The sequence below is a fragment of the Liolophura sinensis genome, chromosome 10 (assembly GCF_032854445.1).
Source record: "Liolophura sinensis isolate JHLJ2023 chromosome 10, CUHK_Ljap_v2, whole genome shotgun sequence".
Classification (NCBI taxonomy): domain Eukaryota; kingdom Metazoa; phylum Mollusca; class Polyplacophora; order Chitonida; family Chitonidae; genus Liolophura; species Liolophura sinensis.
Window position 1 is genome coordinate 17,418,262 of NC_088304.1, and position 23,633 is coordinate 17,441,894.

Sequence of the window (23,633 nt, forward strand, 5' to 3'; positions counted from 1 at the left end):
ATGTTCCACCACAATGTTTGCATGTAAAGGTTCCACCACAATGTTTGTGTGTGAATGTTCCACCACAATGTTTGCGTGTAAATGTTCCACCACAATGTTTGTGTGGGAATGTTCTACCACAATGTTTGTTTGGGAATGTTTCACTACAATGTATGTGTTGAATGTTCCACCACAATGTATGTGTTGAATGTTCCACCACAATGTTTGTATGTGAATGTTCCACCACAATGTTTGCGTGTGAATGTTCCACCACAATGTTTACATGTGAATGTTCCACCACAATGTTTGCGTGTGAATGTTCCACCACAATGTTTGCGTATGAATGTTCCACCACAATGTTTGCATGTGAGTGTTCCAACACAATGTTTGCATGTAAATGTTCCACCACAATGTTTGTGGGTGAATGTTCCATCTCAATGTTTGCGTGTGAATCTTCCACCGCATCATTTGCATGTGAATGTTCTACCACAATGTTTGTGTGTGAATGTTCTACCACAATGTTTGCATTTGAATATTGTACCACAATGTTTGTGTGCGAGTGTTCTAACACAATTTTTGAGTGTGAATATTCTACCACAATGTTTGCGTTTGAATATTGTACCACAATGTTTGTGTGTGAGTGTTCTACCACAATGTTTTTGTGTCTACATGTCATCATGTGCCCTAACTACAGACACAAAAATATCTTACACAGGACTTCCACAAAATCTTAAGTAGACGCCCATACGATGTATGCAGATGCCAAAATCCAGATGATGGTTAATTTATACGCCCAACAAATAATCTGTCAATTTTAACTAAATGTCTGTTGCTAGAATATGTTATGCTAACATAATCCTGCGTCATATTCTATGAAATACCCTGTAGTCTAATATAATCTGGATGCTGAATTAATAGAATATGTATGTATGTATATATGTATGGGTTTTATGTCGTACTTAACAACTTTTAATCATGTTGTAAGCAATTATCTTGCCACAATTTTGAAAAACAAAAAAGAGGCATTTGATTTCTCCTGAATGTTGACATAAGAATGACTATAAGCTATAAATACATCACTGACAAAGTGCTTTTCAATTAACCTCTCACCTTTTTCTCCTGATAAAAATTCTTAAAAATAATCTCTGATGCATGTTTTTATAATTATTCAGCAAAAAACACTACATATCATTAAAGCTCCATGTACCTCTTACAGACTAGTTTCAGTTTCAGCTTTGGCTGTTTCAGCTTTGGCTGTTTCAGTTTTGACACACATTGACTGATTCAGAAATACATATAAATAATTTACCTCCATTAATACTCTGTATAATATTCTACACATGTATAACTTTCAGCTGTCTTTGAACATATATACTTTGAACAACCTGGTAAAATACCATATTATATAAACATAACTGTCAATGACATAATCATACATTCAGTCAACTACTATTCAATAAAATAACATTCAATTAAAAATATTAAAATATACTGAAAATTAATTAAAATGATATTGTTATAAACAGTATTTTGTGTGTATGTTTTGTGTATACTAGGATTTTAGTTTGCTTACAATGCATTCTAAAATAAATCAAGGCACAAGGCTTAATCTCTGCATAAAAGTTTAAAAAGGCTGTCAAAGTTCACTGTTTTTAATGACGCACCAGCGTTTCATCAGTCTCATCAGTCTCTACCTATCATGTGAGTCTCTAAAGGTTTATCAATCCTGAACATGTATTCTGCTATGTTAAAATAACCCCTGTATTCCACCTCGTTAGGCGTTGTGTCATAATGATAATGGCCGCCCTCACCATGGTCACTATAACAGTGAAAATGTTCCATTCTCAGATCCAGATCCTGTCAATGAGAAAGAAAGAAAAACTATTTCCAACACAGGATTGAATCCAACATTTTGTCCTTTTTTTGACCATAGGAGGGAGCTGAATCATCCAAAATGAAGCGAAAGTCTTTCTGTCTTTGAGTTTTCATTCTATAAATTAGATTTGTTAATGTTACAATTTCTTGTGAGTTGCCATTGATTTATCACATATCACACCTATTTAATACACTGCTGGAATTCAGCTATCAGTATATAGGCATCACATCCATTCAGACACTGATTTCACCATGAATGGCATGAAACTGCCATCAATACCATCACCATCACTACCACGGCATCACATCCATTCACACTTTGATTTTACCATGAATGCCATGAAACTACCATCAATACCATCACCATCACCACCACGGCATCACATCCATTCAGACAATGATTTCACCATGAATGGCATGAAACTACCATCAATACCATCACGATCACCACCATGGCATCACATCCATTCAGACAATGATTTCACCATGAATGGCATGAAACTACCATCAATACCATGGCATCACATCCATTCACACACTGATTTCACCATGAATGCCATGAAACTACCATTAATACCATCACGATCACCACCATGGCATCACATCCATTCAGACACTGATTTCACCATGAATGCCATGAAACTACCATCAATACCATCACCATCACTACCATGGCATCACATCCATTCAGACACTGATTTCACCATGAATGCCATGAAACTACCATCAATACCATCACTACCACGGCATCACATCCATTCACACACTGATTTCACCATGAATGCCATGAAACTACCGTCAACACCATCATCATCACTACCATGGCATCACATCCATTCAGACACTGATTTCACCATGAATGGCATGAAACTACCATCAACACCATCATCATCACTACCATGGCATCACATCCATTCAGACACTGATTTCACCATGAATGCCATGAAACTACCATCAATACCATCACCATCACTATCATGGTATCACATCCATTCAGACAATGATTTCACCATGAATGCCATGAAACTACCATCAGTACCATCACCATCACTACCACGGCATCACGTCCATTCAGACAATGATTTCACCATGAATGCCATGAAACTACCATCAATACCATCACCATCACTATCATGGCATCACATCCATTCAGACACTGATTTCACCATGAATGCCATGAAACTACCATCAATACCATCACTACCACGGCATCACATCCATTCACACACTGATTTCACCATGAATGCCATGAAACTACCATCAATACCATCACCATCACTACCACGGCATCACATCCATTCAGACACTGATTTCACCATGAATGGCATGAAACTGCCATCAATACCATCACCATCACTACCACGGCATCACATCCATTCACACTTTGATTTTACCATGAATGCCATGAAACTACCATCAATACCATCACCATCACCACCACGGCATCACATCCATTCAGACAATGATTTCACCATGAATGCCATGAAACTACCATCAATACCATCACGATCACCACCATGGCATCACATCCATTCAGACAATGATTTCACCATGAATGGCATGAAACTACCATCAATACCATGGCATCACATCCATTCACACACTGATTTCACCATGAATGCCATGAAACTACCATTAATACCATCACGATCACCACCATGGCATCACATCCATTCAGACACTGATTTCACCATGAATGCCATGAAACTACCATCAATACCATCACCATCACTATCATGGTATCACATCCATTCAGACAATGATTTCACCATGAATGCCATGAAACTACCATCAGTACCATCACCATCACTACCACGGCATCACGTCCATTCAGACAATGATTTCACCATGAATGCCATGAAACTACCATCAATACCATCACCATCACTATCATGGCATCACATCCATTCAGACACTGATTTCACCATGAATGCCATGAAACTACCATCAATACCATCACTACCACGGCATCACATCCATTCACACACTGATTTCACCATGAATGCCATGAAACTACCATCAATACCATCACCATCACTACCACGGCATCACATCCATTCACACACTGATTTCACCATGAATGCCATGAAACTACCATCAATACCATCACCATCATTACCATGGCATCACATCCATTCACACATTGATTTTACCAATGCCATGAAACTACCATTAATACCATCACCATCACTATCATGGCATCACATCCATTCGGACAATGAATTCACCATGAATGCCACGAAACTACCATCAACCCCATCACCATCACTACCATGGCATCACATCCATTCAGACACTGATTTCACCATGAATACCATGAAACTACCATCAATACCATCACCATCACTACCATGGCATCACATACATTCACACATTGATTTCACCATGAATGCCATGAAATTACCATCAATACCATCACCATCACTACCATGGCATCACATCCATTCAGACAATGATTTCACCATGAATGCCATGAAACTACCATCAGTACCATCACCATCACTACCACGGCATCACGTCCATTCAGACAATGATTTCACCATGAATGCCATGAAACTACCATCAATACCATCACTATCACTATCATGGCATCACATCCATTCAGACAATGATTTCACCATGAATGCCATGAAACTACCATCAGTACCATCACCATCACTACCACGGCATCACGTCCATTCAGACAATGATTTCACCATGAATGCCATGAAACTACCATCAATACCATCACCATCACTATCATGGCATTACATCCATTCACACACTGATTTCACCATGAATGCCATGAAACTACCATCAACACCATCATCATCACTACCATGGCATCACATCCATTCAGACACTGATTTTACCATGAATGCCATGAAACTATCATTAATACCATCACCATCACTACCATGGCATAACATACATTCACACATTGATTTCACCATGAATGCCATGAAACTACCATCAATACCATCACCATCACTACCATGGCATCACATCCATTCAGACAATGATTTCACCATGAATGCCATGAAACTACCATCAGTACAATCACCATCACTACCACGGCATCACGTCCATTCAGACAATGATTTCACCATGAATGCCATGAAACTACCATCAATACCATCACCATCACTATCATGGCATTACATCCATTCAGACACTGATTTCACCATGAATGCCATGAAACTACCATCAACACCATCATCATCACTACCATGGCATCACATCCATTCAGACACTGATTTTACCATGAATGCCATGAAACTATCATTAATACCATCACCATCACTACCATGGCATCACATCCATTCACACACTGATTTTACCATGAATGCCATGAAACTACCATTAATACCATCACCATCACTACCATGGCATCACATCCATTCACACACTGATTTTACCATGAATTCCATGAAACTACCATCAATACCATCACCATCACTACCATGGCATCACATCCATTCAGACAATGATTTCACCATGAATGCCATGAAACTACCATCAATACCATCACCATCACTACCACGGCATCACATCCATTCACACATTGATTTTACCATGAATGCCATGAAACTACCATCAATACAATCACAATCACCACCACGGCATCACATCCATTCAGACAATGATTTCACCATGAATGCTATGAAACTACCATCAATACCATCACCATCACTACCACGGCATCACATCCATTCACACATTGATTTTACCATGAATGCCATGAAACTACCATCAATACAATCACAATCACCACCACGGCATCACATCCATTCAGACAATGATTTCACCATGAATGCCATGAAACTACCATTTATACCATCACGATCACCACCATGGCATCACATCCATTCAGACAATGATTTCACCATGAATGCCATGAAACTACCATCAATACCATCACTACCATGGCATCACATCCATTCAGACAATGATTTCACCATGAATGCCATGAAACTACCATCAATACAATAACCATCACCATCACGGCATCACATCCATTCAGACAATGATTTCACCATGAATGCCATGAAACTACCATCAGTACCATCACCATCACTACCACGGCATCACGTCCATTCACACACTGATTTCACCATGAATGCCATGAAACTACCATCAATACCATCACCATCACTACCATGGCATCACATCCATTCAGACACTGATTTCACCATGAATGCCATGAAACTACCATCAATACCATCACCATCACTATCATGGCATCACATCCATTCAGACACTGATTTCACCATGAATGCCATGAAACTACCATTAATACCATCACCATCACTACCATGGCATCACATCCATTCACACACTGATTTTACCATGAATTCCATGAAACTACCATCAATACCATCACCATCACTACCATGGCATCACATCCATTCAAACAATGATTTCACCATGAATGCCATGAAACTACCATCAATACCATCACCATCACTACCACGGCATCACATCCATTCACACATTGATTTTACCATGAATGCCATGAAACTACCATCAATACAATCACAATCACCACCACGGCATCACATCCATTCAGACAATGATTTCACCATGAATGCCATGAAACTACCATCAATACCATCACCATCACTACCACGGCATCACATCCATTCACACATTGATTTTACCATGAATGCCATGAAACTACCATCAATACAATCACAATCACCACCACGGCATCACATCCATTCAGACAATGATTTCACCATGAATGCCATGAAACTACCATTTATACCATCACGATCACCACCATGGCATCACATCCATTCAGACACTGATTTCACCATGAATGCCATGAAACTACCATCAATACCATCACTACCATGGCATCACATCCATTCAGACAATGATTTCACCATGAATGCCATGAAACTACCATCAATACAATAACCATCACCATCACGGCATCACATCCATTCAGACAATGATTTCACCATGAATGCCATGAAACTACCATCAGTACCATCACCATCACTACCACGGCATCACGTCCATTCAGACAATGATTTCACCATGAATGCCATGAAACTACCATCAATACCATCACCATCACTATCATGGCAATCACATCCATTCAGACAATGATTTCACCATGAATGCCATGAAACTACCATCAATACCATCACCATCACTACCACGGCATCACATCCATTCACACACTGATTTCACCATGAATGCCATGAAACTACCATCAATACCATCACCATCATTTCCATGGCATCACATCCATTCACACACTGATTTCACCATGAATGGCATGAAACTACCATCATCACCGTCACCATCACTACCACGGCATCACATCCATTCACACACTGATTTCACCATGAAACTACCATCAATACAATCACCATCACCACCACGGCATCACATCCATTCAGACATTGATTTCACCATGAATGCCATGAAACTACCATCATCACCGTCACCATCACTACCACGGCATCACATGCATTCACACACTGATTTCACCATGAATGCCATGAAACTACCGTCAACACCGTCACCATCACTACCACAGCATCACATGCATTCACACACTGATTTCACCATGAAACTACCATCAATACCATCACCATCACTACCACGGCATCACATCCATTCACACACTGATTTCACCATGAATGCCATGAAACTACCATCAATACCATCACCATCATTACCATGGCATCACATCCATTCACACACTGATTTCACCATGAATGGCATGAAACTACCATCATCACCGTCACCATCACTACCATGGCATCACATCCATTCACACACTGATTTCACCATGAAACTACCATCAATACAATCACCATCATTACCATGGCATCACATCCATTCTGATACTTCACCAATGTCATGATATCGCCATCGATAAAATGACATCATCACTACAATGGCATCACATTTATTCTGAAACTGATGTGACCAATATGTCACAACATCGTCAGTGGCAATACCAATAGTACACTGGCATCATAATTCCTGTAATGACATCCCAAATTCACAGACACCATTATCAGTGCACTGGCATAATCATCAGTTTACCAACATGATTTAAATGTACTGTTCACCAGGAAAACCATCGGTACACAACACACCAGCATCACCAACAATACACCAGCATTACCATCAACACACCAGCATCACCATCAATAGAACAACATCACCATCAATACCCCAGCATCACTATCAACACGCCAGCATCACCATCAACACACCAGCATCACCATCAACACACCAGCATCGCCATCAACACACCAGCATCACCATCAATACCCCAGCATCACCATCAACACACCAGCATCATCAACAATACCCCAGCATCACCATCAATACACCAGCATCACCATCAACACACCAGCATCATCATCAATACACCAGCATCACCATCAACACACCAGCATCGCAATCAACACACCAGCATCACCATCAATACCCCAGCATCACCATCAACACACCAGCATCATCGTCAATACACCAGCATCACGATCAATACACCAGCATCATCATCAACACACCAGCATCATCATCAATACACCAGCATCACGATCAATACACCAGAATCACCATCACTTTACCAGCATCATCATCAATACAAAAGCATCACCATCAATACACCAGCATAGCAATCAATACACCAGCATAGCCATCAACACACCAGCACCACCATCAACACACCACATCACCATCAATACACCAGCATCACCTTCGTTACACAAGCTTCACCATCAATACACCAACATTGCCATCAATACACCATCGCCATCAATACACAGCAACACCATCAACACGCGAGCATCACCATCAATACACCAGCATCACCATCAATACACCAGCATCACTGATGTGATGATGAACTTATGTTGATGGGATCATGTAGTGCACTTACAGGGTCATGTGATATCAGCTCTCCCACACAAATGATAGGTGCGCTCATCTCGTAATACTTCAGCCATTTGTCAACATCCTCATCACATGTCAAGGGAACTTTTGAAAAAGACGGCTACAAAAGAAAAAGTGATGAAAGTTTGAGTGATACCAAAAAAAATTTAATATTTTTAAGCCTCACTTAAACAGAATAAGTGAAAGAAGCAGTTATCACTGAAATGTAGAGGGTGCTTTTCATCAACCAAAACTGGGGAGGTAAATAAAATGCTGTCGATTGATTGGTTGAACAGGACAAGAAATGATAAGGATGATAATATTCATTTATTTGATTTGATTTATGCCGTACTCAAGAACACTTCATTTAAAAAAGACAGAGGGCCTCCGTGGTTCAGTTGGTTAGCACGCTAGCGCAGTGTAATGACACTGGAGTCTCTCACCAATGCCGTCGCTGTGAGTTCAAGCCCAGCTCATGCTGGCTTCCTCTCCAGCCGTAAGTGGGAAGGTCTGGCAGCAACCTGCGGATGGTCGTGTGTTTCCCCCGGGCTCTGCCCGTTTTCAAACCACCATACTGCTGGCCGCCGTTGTATAAGTGAAATATTCTTGAGTACGGCGTAAAACACAAATCAAATAAATAAATAAAAAAGACCGACCAGCATTGTGGTACAGCCCAGAAACTCACTACCCTGGCTGCTGGCAGGCACAAAATATACATTCACTGCTGACTGTATGTGTTACAGCCAGTTACATATGCATGTACCTATATTTTTCATTCAAACATGTTATATCCCAGTCCCCAAAAATATGAGTGCAGTGTTTTGAAAGATACATGTGCATGTATGTCTTTACAAATATTGTGTAATGCAAAATTTGTCTCCAATAATGCAGAGATTTCTTTTTTTAGTATCAATTTTGCACTTACCAGTAGAACTCACAGTTAATTTGACTTGCTCCAATGGCATAGTTTTTCAATACATTTTACTATGAAAGTGTAGACAGTCATGTAGGCAATTAAAAAACTTGTAAAACTGTGGCATATGGAAAGTAAATCAAGTGTCTTATTTATTTGATGTTTGCTCTACACAAAAGATGTTTCCTCATCTTAACTTTGTTCAGGAGATGCTTATATGCAGGTTTAAAACATGCTTGTTTGGCAGCAAGATCACTATTTGGTTTGGGACACGCTTTATATGTGGTGCACCTTTCTCTCTCTGGAACATGCTTAATGTTTGGTTTAAGTTGTTGAGTTGGGAGATGCTTATCTCATTTGGGAGATACATTTTTGGCCGCTTTCGTAAACAGCCAAATGGATTTGTTGTCCATCTGGCCAATTCGTTATGTCTTAAATATGGCAGTTTGTTTTTCCATAATCTGCTCATATGTTTACAAGAAGAGAAGGACCTTGCATCTCAGACATGTCAGTGGTATGAACGTGTCAGAGGTACACTGAACTTGTCAGAGGTACACTGAACATGTCAGAAGTACCCTGAACATGTCAGAGGTACAGTGAACGTGTCAGAGGTACACTGAACGTGTCAGAGGTACACTGAACATGTCAGAGGTACACTGAACGTGTCAGAGGTACACTGAACAAGTCAGAAGAACACTGAACGTGTCAGAGGTACCCTGAACGTGTCATGATCTACACTAGATACAACGCCCTCAATGCCCCTCATTTTCAGGATCTGCACTAGATACACCTTCAAAACCCTTCATTGTCAGGATCTACACTAGATACAACACCCTCAATGCTCCTCAATGTCAAGATCTACACTAGATACAACGCCCTCAATGCCCCTCATTGTCAGGATCTACACTAGATACAATGCCCTCAATGCCCATCATTGTCAGGATCTGCACTAGATACAGCGCCCTCAATGCCCCATCAGGATCTGCACTAGATTCACCTTCAATACCCTTCATTGTCAGGATCTACACTAGATACAATGCCCTCAATGCCCCAATTGTCAGGATCTACACTAGATACAACGCCCTCAATGCTCCTCATTGTCAGGATCTACACTAGATACAATGCCCTCAATGCCCCTCATTGTCAGCATCTACACTAGATACAATGCCCTCAATGCCCCTCATTGTCAGGATCTACACTAGATACAATGCCCTCAATGCCCCTCACTGTCAGCATCTACACTAGATACAATGCTCTCAATGCCCTCAATTGTCAGGATCTACACTAGATACAACGCCCTCAATGCCCCTCATTGTCAGGATCTACACTAGATACAATGCCCTCAATGCCCCTCATTGTCAGGATCTACACTAGTTTCAACGCCCTCAATGCCCCTCATTGTCAGGATCTACACTAGATACAATGCCCTCAATGCCCCAATTGTCAGGATCTACACTAGATACAACGCCCTCAATGCCCCTCATTGTCAGGATCTACACTAGATACAATGCCCTCAATGCCCCTCATTGTCAGGATCTACACTAGATACAACGCCCTCAATGCCCATCATTGTCAGGATCTACACAAGTTACAACGCCCTCAATGCCCCTTATTGTCAGGATCTACACTAGATTCAAAGCCCTCAATGCCCCTCATTGTCAGGATCTACACTAGATTCAAAGTCCTCAATGCCCCTCATTGTCAGGATCTACACTAGATACAATGCCCTCAATGCCCCCAATTGTCAGGATCTACACTAGATACAACGCCCTCAATGCCCCCCAATGTCAGGATCTACACTAGATACAACGCCCTCAATGCCCCTCATTGTCAGGATCTACACTAGATACACCTTCAATACCCTTCACTGTCAGGATCTACACTAGATACAACACCCTCAATGTCCCCCACTGTCACACCAAATACCTGCTACACACAGCCTTGATACTACCTTATAATAAACATCTCACAAAGAACAAAATGTAAATTCAATTACAGAAAAATCCATCTATTCAGCAATACCTAATCAAAAATGACATTATACAATACCAGACTATTTCCTGTCTCTCCAAAATTTATTTATTTCATTAATGCTAAATTACACAGTTTTCAAGAATATTTCACTTCTGTGGCAGCAAACATCATGGTGGAAGGAAAACTGGTTTTCCAAAGTATTCTGTATAAACCTTACCATGATATGGAGTTTGGCTTTACCCTTCTCAATGGCAAAAGTGCCACCCATTCCCACAGGTTTGGAAGCAAAATGATCAGCTAAAGCCTTCCTCAGGCAGGTCATGTAGCTCAGAGGCCCCGTCCTACGCTTTGCCACAGCTTCTATTACCTGAAGGTCGTGAACAAAATAAAATGATTTACTCATTCTGAGCGACAGGTAATTTACTTTTCAGGGTTCATAAGTACAATTATTTTCGAGACTTTTCCACGACCTTTTTCAAGGTTAGTTGAACATTTTTCAAGACCTTTGTATGGAACTATTTCCACTTCAACTTGAGACTCAGTTTGTCAAAGTTTTCATGTTAGTCAAAATAAACATCGTTGAAGTGCCTTGCCGAACCTTCATATTAGTATCAAGGCACAAAGAACAGTTGAGGTGGGAAATGCCATGGCAGACTGACCATCTGAGCAGAACAGCTTGTTAATCAGACTAAACTCTGCAAGCTTAGGAAAGTTTGTGCCCACTGTGCCATGAAGGCTCACCATCTGAGCAGAAGAAACTATCAATCAGACTAAACTCTGCAGGCAGATTTAGGACACCTTGGCAGGCTCACCATCTGAGCAGAAGACTGGTCAATGGACTAAACTCTGCATACAAACTAAGGGCTCTTTGTGCTCACCTTGCCAGGCTCGCCATCTGAGCAGAGTCTGGTCATTGGACTACACTCTGCATACAAACTAAGGACTCTTTGTGCTCACCTTGCCAGGCTCATCATCTGAGCAAAAGAGATTGGCCATCAGACTAAACTCTGTAGATTTAGGACAGTTTGTGCTCACCTTGCCAGGCTCACCATCTCAGCAGAAGACTGGTCATTGGATTAAACTCTGCATACAAACTAAGGACTCTTTATGCTCACCTTGCCAGGCTCACCATCTGAGCAGAAGACTGGTCAATGGATTAAACTCTGCATACAAACTAAGGACTCTTTATGCTCACCTTGCCAGGCTCACCATCTGAGCAGAAGACTGGTCAATGGATTAAACTCTGCATACAAACTAAGGACTCTTTGTGCTCACCTTGCCAGGCTCACCATCTGAGCAGAAGACTGGTCAATGGATTAAACTCTGCATACAAACTAAGGACTCTTTATGCTCACCTTGCCAGGCTCACCATCTGAGCAAAAGAGATTGGCCATCAGACTAAACTCTGTAGACTTCAAATCCAGTTGCAAATGAGTTTCATCCTGGAGAAGACAAGTTAATGATTTACTGACTCATTCATTTACATAATTGATCAAATATACATATAAATATTTTTGTTTAACTGTATATATTTTAGGTGGGCAAAATTTAACCTCAAGTTTAATCAGATATAGTCTGAATAACATAATTGTACATAAATTCAAAACTGACTCAGATGTGGTTTTAGTTTTTCAATATATAGCCTGTAAAATATCCTAACCCACACATATTTTGAAGTCAGAATTTTTTTAGAAACTAATAGGAAAGTTGAGCAAAAATTTACAGATTTCCCCATATTAAATCACCCCTCCTGTAGATTCTGCCTGTCTTTAAGGTAAAGAAAGACATTTAATCTTACTAAGCTCCAGAACATATATAATGACGCACTTTTGGGTTAACCTTGAAGAAACATGTTCTGTTTTCTGTCTTCTCTCTGGACTGCTCGAATTTAATGTTACATGCCATCTGAAAGTAGAAAAGAGCCAACTCATCAGAAAATACACATAGTAAACTAGCTGTATACTGACATTTTCAGACCTTGAGCTTAAGACACCTAAGGCCATTATCTGTATTATTACTTCTCTTTAATGGTCTATTTTCTAAACTGACTCATTAGTGAAAATAAACCTGCCAAGCCTGCCAGAATTTCGCAGCTTTAAGCAATGAGTTCTATTGGTATTTTGGTACCAAAAGCGGTTAACAGGAAATAAAGGTTACATCTTTCGAGAGTCCTTCTTTGTCAAGAATGGTAGAATGACTGAATTCATGTTGCATTTATATGTCATTTGCTAGATATGCATGATGCACCCGTGGCTTTCTTCCTTTTCTGTCAGTTAAATATTTGGGCAATTCAAAGGCCATGCAGTACGATTCAGTACAAAACACAAAATGTTCGATCATTTCTGTACAAATTCCTGCGATGTCATATTACCCCGTTTGACGCTATTATGACTTTACGAACTCCAGTTGACGTCTCCTGCTCCCTCCACGTCATCCGTGAATGAGCTTTTGTGTGATTGAAGACACTGCTGATTACACCACTCTTGGAGAAATGACATCGCTCCACGAAAAAGATGTCATCCGTGGAATTTGTACGGAAATGGACGAAAAATTTTGTTTCTGTAAGCACTTGGTATAAGTAGGATTATCTGCAAATTGGAGAAAATTCATACACTTTGTGTGAATGAATGCATGTTGTGCTGGACAGGATACCTTATTTCTTCTTCAACAAAAGAATCTTGGCTAAAATGGCTGTTTAAGAGAGGCCCCATGATCAGTGACCCTGCCTCTTCCCTCTGACATTTCTTCTGTCAAAACATGGTACATGTATTTCTACTGAAATTAATACCCACCAACAAAAGATACCCCAGCCAACCCTCAAGGTATAGATGATGACCTCTGGTATAGCGAGAATGATGGTAATGGGTCTCGTGAACATGACGGCAAGGCTCCACGATTTTTTAAATTACACCTTAAATCCACATATAGTGTTAATGATGGTACAGGTAATTATGGCTAATGAAGTTAATTACAAACGAGAACATGTTACTAATTTGTGAGCCAGATGGAAAATACATGTATGTCTTTGTGAGCACGTCAGAAACAGAAACGTTTATTCAAATTTATTAATATGTAGTCTGCATCAATAACCAATGCCTTATTGAATGAGTAAAGTTTGAGGAAATACGCCATTGTAGAGTGTTTCATACCTCACAGTTGACGCCGGCCACATGGTTAGGGCCAGCCCCAGCTCCAACCAGGAGCCCGTAGGGTAGCTCCAAAAGACCTGCCATCTCCTCCATGTTATAGTTCTGACAAGTCAAAATCAGGCGCATGTAACTGGCAAGTAGACAAATCATTATACATGGCACAAGAATGGAAAAAATTTACAGATCAGTCATTATTTCAAAAGCTAATTGATCATGATTTACCAGTGTGTCTTGTAAAACTATGACTATTTTTGGTGTACTATACAACAGGTTTGCTGTTAAGTGGAGCCCCCCACAGCACTAGGCAAGGTGGGGTTTTATCACCGCCATCTTTGTTTTACGTACATTGATGTTGCTTTAGGACTATCTGAATCTGGAGTAGGCTGTAGCAGAACTGGTTTGTGTCTCTTGTGTCCTTCCACAAAATCACTGCAATTTGTTCTGAATATCCTGTGTCCCATGACTTATTTTATAACTGAAAAAAATCCTGTGTGCATGGCTGTCTTATCCAATGTGGTTTACGTGTTTATGTTCCACTTCAGGTAAAACAGAACTCTGTAACGAGGAACTACCGTATGTCAAGTACTACACCTAGTTTTTTGGTCACATTATTGCGCGCAACTTGTCTGACAATCCTGAAAAAAGCACAAAAATGTAAATTATGTGTTCATGCCAGTGTTTTACTGAGCAAGTTTTCTGCTTGTTTTGCTATAAGAAGTTAAAAAGTCCCTTTTCTTCGCACATTGTTATAACTTGCATTGCTGCCATTTATGGTCGGTGTTTTCCAGTTCAGCGTACAAAAAGATAAGAGTTACGTACAATAATATTTTTCAATTTCTTCTCTATTACAGATACAGCTGTAGTGATACCACGTTTGTGATTAATGGCATATGCTCCTTAGGTGAGGTAGTTAGAGAATCTGTACAGGATTTTAAATGTAGACTCTTCTAACAATGTGGTTTTATGTACTTCACACGTATTCATTACATTAAGTCTCCTAGCGACATGTAAATTGCGGAAGATGCTTTATCGGTAGAGGTAATACCTTACTGTGCATTTAGGCCGGTCAAATAAGTTTTTTTTTTATACATCGTCATATCTCTTTCCCCTATGATCTGGGTAGGGGTAATGTATGTAATAATAGTAATAATTCTTTATTTCAGGCGTAATGCCATAACACTGACTGTGGTTGTATAAGTGAAATATTCTTCAGTATGATGCAAAATATCAATCAGATAAATAAATCAAATAATCTTTTCATGAAAGGGAGCTAAATTTTCATAAAATCTTAATTTTAAAGTGAACATAAAGTCAGTATTATTCCAGAAATGTGCTAAAAATATTTTTAAAATTCTACAACACTTATCAACAAAATAAATAGCAAACAATCCTCAATACCTAGCCACTCGATTGGCGATACCATTTTGCCATGTTATAGCCCTCTAGCATAACGCCACAAAACCTAGGAGCTCTCCCATACCACTGGTATTAAACAATGTGACAATGAGCAAAGGCAAATAAAAATGCCTGGTTCCCAGCTAAGGAGTATCAGCTCTGTTTTGTGTTTTAGCAGTCTTGCTCCTCCTTGTCCTGCATGGGTGTAAGAATAAGGCCAATCTGGCTGTACCAACATAATGGAATTTACCGAACATAGCAGGACCTTCTGATTTATAACAGATTCCTTTATTCAGATTTTAGGAAGATATTTCCGTAATAAATCTGATTTTGCTAAGGAAAAACAATGCAAAGCCACAATATCTTTCTTCAAGCAATGACTCTCCCCGAGGCGATTTTCTTACCAGTTCACCCTGACAAGCCTCTTGCCCAACATGTACGCATTGTGACACGGGCAACCGTTCTCAGTTCCCTGTTAATAAATGTGTGATCTAAATGCACCCCTTTAACACTTAAACTAACCACAAAATCTGATCTATTGCATCGATATCTGTCTACCCACTATACGAAACCACACTGACAATCATGAGCTAATAGGTTTTTTGATGTGACAGCCAAATATCATGTGACACTTTCAGCACTAGTGATTGGCCAAGTTCATAGGGGCTTCTACAACATGGCTACTTGGAGTGAGTTGTCCGTCAGTGGCGTATCACCAATACTGAACCTCACCTTCTTGACTTTCAAAACTTTACAAAAGTTTTTACATATTTTTCTGTGACAATTGTGTCCTATACCCTTTTATCTATCTATATGTAATGGAAGACTTTATCTTCACTTTAAAGAATCACTTTCTTTGATTACCACAGAAAATTCAGTTAAATTTACAGTTTGATTACAATTTGGCCTCATTGCTTGTACACGATGCACTCTGCTAAAATGATGTCCTCTTTACCTTCTCCGTACATGTCATAATGCTAGAGTAATCTTGTATGGCATAACTGACAAATGCATATTTGTGCACACATTTTAAGTGTGATACCTTTGCTGAATTTGCAAGTGGAATAAGGTTGGGGACACCGCCAACATCTGCTAATCGGGGGTTGCCGCACAAACCTACCAAACAGAGAAATACAATATGTGGACATTATATACACAGAGAGAATCCCTTCATTTAGTCTATTATTACTTAGAGCATCAACAACAGGGAGAAATCTCAGAACTTCAGATTCCTGTAATCTATATGTAAGCTATAAATGCTTTGGAATTCTCATCATCTAGGATTGAGTGTTGAGTCCAGGACATTGCTCTTGAGCCACAGCTTACAATGCATATCGAGAAATGGATGTCAAGTACTGGGCATTGCTCTTGAGCTACAGCTTACAATGCATATCGAGAAATGGATGTCAAGTACTGGGCATTGCTCTTGAGCTACAGCTTACAATGCATATCGAGAAATGGATGTCAAGTACTGGGCATTGCTCTTGAGCTACAGCTTACAATGCATATCGAGAAATGGATGTCAAGTACTGGGCATTGCTCTTGAGCTACAGGTTACAATGCATATTGAGAAATGGATGTCGAGGACTGGGCATTGCTCTTGAGCTACAGCTTACAATGCATATCAAGAAATGGATGTCGAGTACTGGGCATTGCTCTTGAGCTACAGCTTACAATGCATATCGAGAAATGGATGTCAAGTACTGGGCATTGCTCTTGAGCTACAGCTTACAATGCATATCGAGAAATGGATGTCAAGTACTGGGCATTGCTCTTGAGCTACAGCTTACAATGCATATCGAGAAATGGATGTCGAGGACTGGGCATTGCTCTTGAGCTACAGCTTACAATGCATATTGAGAAATGGATGTCGAGTACTGGGCATTGCTCTTGAGCTACAGCTTACAATGTATATCGAGAAATGGATGTCGAGTACTGGGCATTGCTCTTGAGCTACAGCTTACTATGCATATTGAGAAATGGATGTCGAGGACTGGGCATTGCTCTTGAGCTACAGCTTACAATGCATATCGAGAAATGGATGTCGAGTACTGGGCATTGCTCTTGAGCTACAGCTTACAATGCATATCGAGAAATGGATGTCAAGTACTGGGCATTGCTCTTGAGCTACAGGTTACAATGTATATAGAGAAATGGATGTCAAGCACTGGGCATTGCTCTTGAGCTACAGCTTACAATGTATATCGAGAAATGGATGTCAAGTACTGGGCATTGCTCTTGAGCTACAACTTACAATGCATATCGAGAAATGGATGTCAAGTACTGGGCATTGCTCTTGAGCTACAGCTTACAATGTATATCGAGAAATGGATGTCGAGTACTGGACATTGCTCTTGTTGCACAACTTCCAATCTATATCTGGTACTGGATGTTAAGTACTGGACATTGCTCTGTGCTACAGCTTACAATGTACATCTAAGATTTACTGTTGAGTGCTGGATATTGCCCTAGTCCTGCTGCTTACAATGTATATCTAAGATTGTGTGTTGAGTACTGGACATTGCTCTTGTGCTACGGCTTACAATGTATATCTGGGATTTACTCAGCGTCAGTACATGAACCCGGGGATACTGTAGGTGAACATAGGGTCAGGCCTAAGGCTATCACAGGTGTACTTAGCATCAGTACATGAACCTGGGGATAACGTAGGTGTACATAGGGTCAATACCTGAGGATGTCACAGGTTTACACAAGGTCAGTCCATGAACCTGGGAATACCGTAGGTGTACATAGGGTCAATACCTGAGGATGTCACAGGTGTACACAAGGTCAGTCCATGAACCTGGGGATACCGTAGGTGTACATAGGGTCAGTACCTGAGTATATCACAGGTGTACTCAGCATCAGTATATGAACCTGGAGATACCGCAGACGTACATAGGGTCAGTACCTAAGGCTATCACAGGTGTACTCAGCGTCAGTACATCAACCTGGGGACAGCTTAGGTTTACATAGGGTCAGTACCTGAGGATATCACAGGTGTACTCAGCGTCAGTACATCAACCTGGGGATAGCGCAGACGTACATAGGGTCAGTACCTGAGGATATCACAGGTGTACTCAGCGTCAGTACATCAACCTGGGGACAGCTTAGGTGTACATAGGGTCAGTACCTGAGGATATTACAGGTGTACTCAGCGTCAGTACATCAACCTGGGGATAGCACAGACGTACATAGGGTCAGTACCTGAGGATATCACAGGTGTACTCAGCGTCAGTTCATCAACCTGGAGACAGCTTAGGTGTACATAGGGTCAGTACCTGAGGATATCACAGGTGGACTCAGCATCAGTACATCAACCCGGGGATAGCGTAGACGTACATAGGGTCAGTACCTGAGAATATCACAGGTGTACTCAGCGCCAGTACATGAACCTGCGGATACTGTAGGTGTACATAGGGTCAGTACCTCAGGATATCACAGATGTACACAAGGTCAGTACATCAACCTGGGGATAGCGTAAGTTTACATAGGGTCAGTACCTCAGGATATCACAGACTTACTCAGGGTCAGTGCCTGAGAATATCACAGGTGTACACAAGGTCAGTACATAAACCTGGGATACCATAGGTGTACAAAGGGTCATTACCTGAGGATATCGTACGTGTATACACAGTCAGCACCTGATGATATCACAGCTGTACACTGAAGGTCAATACCTGAGGATATCACACATGTACCTGTGGAGGCCAGCTGGAATGGAGGTTGAGTAAGGTCAGGGCAGTCCACCACATCCACACGCACATCAGCAAAATTCTTCTTCAGTCCCAACTCCAATACTGAGTAACAAAATTGTTTTCAACGGTTAAATCCTAGAGGAACAATACAGCTTACATCATGAATCATGCATGTTGTTATACGCAGCCAGACTTGCATTCTAAGGTGAGTCTTTGAAACCATACATTTTTTTCCGATATTTTTTCATAAATTTTGAGAGCCTAAAATCCAGTGAAACATTGGAATTGTCCTAAGGTAGTTCATCAAGACAGATTTCATATAAATCTTTCATTGTTCCCGATGCCATAGTGGCAATATCTATTTCTTTGATGGTGTTTTGCACCGTAGTCAAGAATATTTCACTTATATGAGGGCGGCCAGCTTTATGGTGGGAGGAAACTCGGCAGAGCCCAGGGGAAACCCACGACCATCCGCAGGGTGCTGCCAGACCTTCCAACTTACAGGAGGAAGCCAGCATGAACTGGACTTGAACTCACAGCTACCGCATTGGTGAGAGGCTCCAAGGTCATTATGCTGCGCTAGTGCTCTAACCAACTGAGGCAATAAGTAATGAAAGTGCTCTCTTGTGGGGTCTGGCATGACCTTCACTGAAGACCATTTGACTATCACACCAATATGAGCCTTTCTCATATATGTCACACTAGCTAAAGATCTGTGGCTTAACCTCCAGGAACATTGGTTCCTCTTACTGTAAAACTTGATGCCATAAGTGAAAATTTTGTCATTAGGCCTATGACATTAAGCAACAATCAAAAAAAAGAAATAATGGTGTACATGCATGTCCATCATAAGCCTGAGCTTGAGCAGGGTACATCATTTCTTGATCTTCAAACCGTAAAATGAATTCCTTTGAATTATCTTTTTTAAAGAATAGCATACCATGTAAAAATGAAGCAAACATCAAAAATAAGCCATCACAACTATCAACAAAAGTACTGGTTGTTTCTTGTATGTTTTGAGAATTTTTGTAAGCAAGTCATCAGCATTAAAAATATTGGGCTCCACTGTGGCCTGTTGTGACCACAAACACCTGCATGAGCAACAATCGCATGTCTTTGCACCTCTGCATTCTATAACTGCCACATATACACTGTATCTACATATCAAGTATGTTTGTGGTTGTAATGTTTTGACTGCATACCATAGTCAAAACTAAGGATGACGTCTATAAACAAAATATTTTATGACACAAACTTAGTCTTGGGTTAAATTATTTATTAATTTATTTATTTGATTGGTGTTTTACGCTGTACTCAAGAATATTTCACTTATACGCTGGTGGTCAGCATTATGGTGGGTGGAAACAGGGCAGAGCCCGGCGGAAACCCACGACCATCTGCAGGTTGCTCGGTTAAATTATGTTCTTAACCAGCTGCCATATGGTCTAATACTTGCACTTTAAATACTTATAAAGACAAATTCTGTAAAGGTAACACAAAAATTTTTTAATAGCTTTGATGGCCATTCTATTACATATATGATGCTTTTTAATCTGTCACACAAAAATAAACAAGTTTAGATACTAATTGTCCAATGAAATGCATTTTTGTGGATATTAAAGTTTATTTTCTGGCATTCCCAAACTTCTAGACTACTACTTTGCAGCTGTCTACTGAAGAAAATTTATTACGACTTACAGTGTACTAATTCAATGTTAAATGTAATGGAACTTTCTCTATAGTTTATATTTCTGACATTCAAACCGATAAGGTAAATGTCAGAATATCAGATGATGAAGATCATTTAGCTCGCGGAATTAACATTGCACACGCACCTGTAATTTATAATTGTGTATCAATTCATCTTTGTCTCAGAATTTTCACTCACAACCCTATGACAGTATGCTCAAATGCATGTACGATTCCTATAAAGGTGAAAGCTATTTCTGACTTCATTTAGAGTCAGACAGAAGGCCCTAGCAGTAAGTATATACAGGTACATTTAAGGTCATCTTGATATATACCTCTACACCTCAGGTACAGTATTTAGTGTAAGATACATAATGGCCTATATGTACGCACTCATATGTATAAGCACGTCGCATTGGTGTTATACGTTTAATGGGGTAAGTACAGTTATATAGTAGGTTACCGGTACCTGGATGTGTATGTAAGGTAGGAGGTGAAGCATGCTGTGCGTGACTGATCAAAATGAGATCACGACAGATGGTCTTTGTGAAGATAAAAACTATGAAACACTGACAGGCCTACATAATAAAATGAAACATGCACTGAATCTAACAGTAATGACAAGAGCCTATAACGAAAATGTGTGGTACAAAATAAAAAAATTATAAGGTCTGCACTGCATCGGTCTGACAAATTGAAAATACACGTAATTATAATGTGTACACAAATATATAAAACCCTACTCCCTCTCACCTTTGAAGTTAAGTTTGAGGTATAACTGTACATCCTAGCTTTAACCTGTTGCATATGCCATCCAATGGCCAAGTACCGAAGTATCCATGGTAGCTGTGGAACTCTCATCTTTCAGAAATACAACTAGGCTAGCTACTGTGATTTCTGTGTTACGGTAGCTGGGCTTTTTTTTTTTTTTTTTTTTTTTTTTTTAGGGACACTGAGTCTGATTACAACTACCTAAATACAAATACCCAAAGCTACAAACTGATTGACAGTATCCATATTGAAATTTAAACTAGTTTCATGTTTGATACGGTTTCCTATTCAGGTTTGACGTTGCGCCTGTATCACCGTTTCGACAGCCGAGTTACGGTGTCTGTCGTATCCGCAGTCAGTGTAGGCCTACCCACCGTCCACGGAACACGACGTCAGTATAAGCCGTGGGCCACATTGTCCCATGTAGCTTGAAACATACGCGATGCATTTCTCAGTCAAACAGGTAGCGGCATACCTAGATATCAGATTACCCCTGTTCCCTACCTTTTGCAACTTCTTCCAGAGCGGGCACGTGAAGTGGCACTTTTAAAACCGGCAAACTTGACGACATAGTTGTCCATACGTCTTCCCTGCCCGTTGTGAGAAAGAGTGTGTAAGTTTATCAGGGTTGTCTCCCTTGCATTTGCTGGCTGAAATAAACTTTATCTCGCTGTGATCCCGAGGATACGACCATTTAAAACAGTGACTAGTGACTATTTAACGGGTTCTTTTCTAATTGCAAACGAGTTCTATTGGTTCATTTGTTCTGGGATTTTTTTCTTCGTTTATTCACATTTAAGTACATGTAAGTTGATCTGATTTAAATGTGATAATTTCGTACTGTTATCAAGAGACGCGAGTCGCTACTAAAATAAGGCGAATCACTGACACGCATACATAGGCCTATAACTGATTCCTTAATTCCAGCACGCTGACTAGTGCACGTCATTATTTCACTACCCATCTTAACTCATTACCATATTTCAGTTTTTTAAACTCACACATTTGCAGCTCAAGTTTACAACATGGTGAACTTCAGTGCATGTACAGAATCAAAATCATCATAACCGGATTGTGAATATCATAAGAATAAATATTTATTTATTTATTCATTTATTTATTTATTTCAGTGGTGTTTTACGCTGTACTTGAGAATATTTCAATTCTACGATCACGGCCAGCATTATGGTGAGAGGAATCTAGACCCAGACCGTGAGAAGAGGAAATATTTAGATTTCATTTGCAGTCATCTGGGCTCTGCATGGGGTTGCCCATGAGTGTCTCATAGACATCTGCTCATGTGGG

General features: G+C 40.2%; 1 protein-coding gene across 1 annotated transcript; it reads right to left on the reverse strand.

Moving 5' to 3' along the window:
• Positions 1–1,226: 1,226 nt before the first annotated feature.
• LOC135476694 (ester hydrolase C11orf54-like) lies at positions 1,227–22,922 on the reverse strand. The gene is made up of 9 exons (XM_064756806.1): positions 22,833–22,922; positions 19,872–19,970; positions 17,213–17,286; positions 14,776–14,877; positions 13,454–13,531; positions 12,982–13,068; positions 11,844–11,993; positions 8,747–8,860; positions 1,227–1,836 (listed from the first exon to the last, which is right to left on the reverse strand). The coding sequence occupies exons 1-9, from the start codon at positions 22,897–22,899 to the stop codon at positions 1,663–1,665; spliced, it is 945 nt and encodes a 314-aa protein (XP_064612876.1). The 5' UTR covers positions 22,900–22,922; the 3' UTR covers positions 1,227–1,662.
• Between the last annotated feature and the right edge of the window lie 711 nt (positions 22,923–23,633).

Coding starts and splice junctions, on each gene's coding strand:
- LOC135476694 (XM_064756806.1), bottom strand. CDS start 22,899: ATGTCGTCAAGTTTGCCGGTTTTAAAAGTGCCACTTCACGTGCCCGCT. Junction 13,532..14,775: donor TGGCCGGCGTCAACTGTGAG/GTATGAAACACT, acceptor TTCTACTTTCAG/ATGGCATGTAACATTAAATT. Junction 11,994..12,981: donor CAGATGGTGAGCCTGGCAAG/GTGAGCATAAAG, acceptor CACGACCTTCAG/GTAATAGAAGCTGTGGCAAA.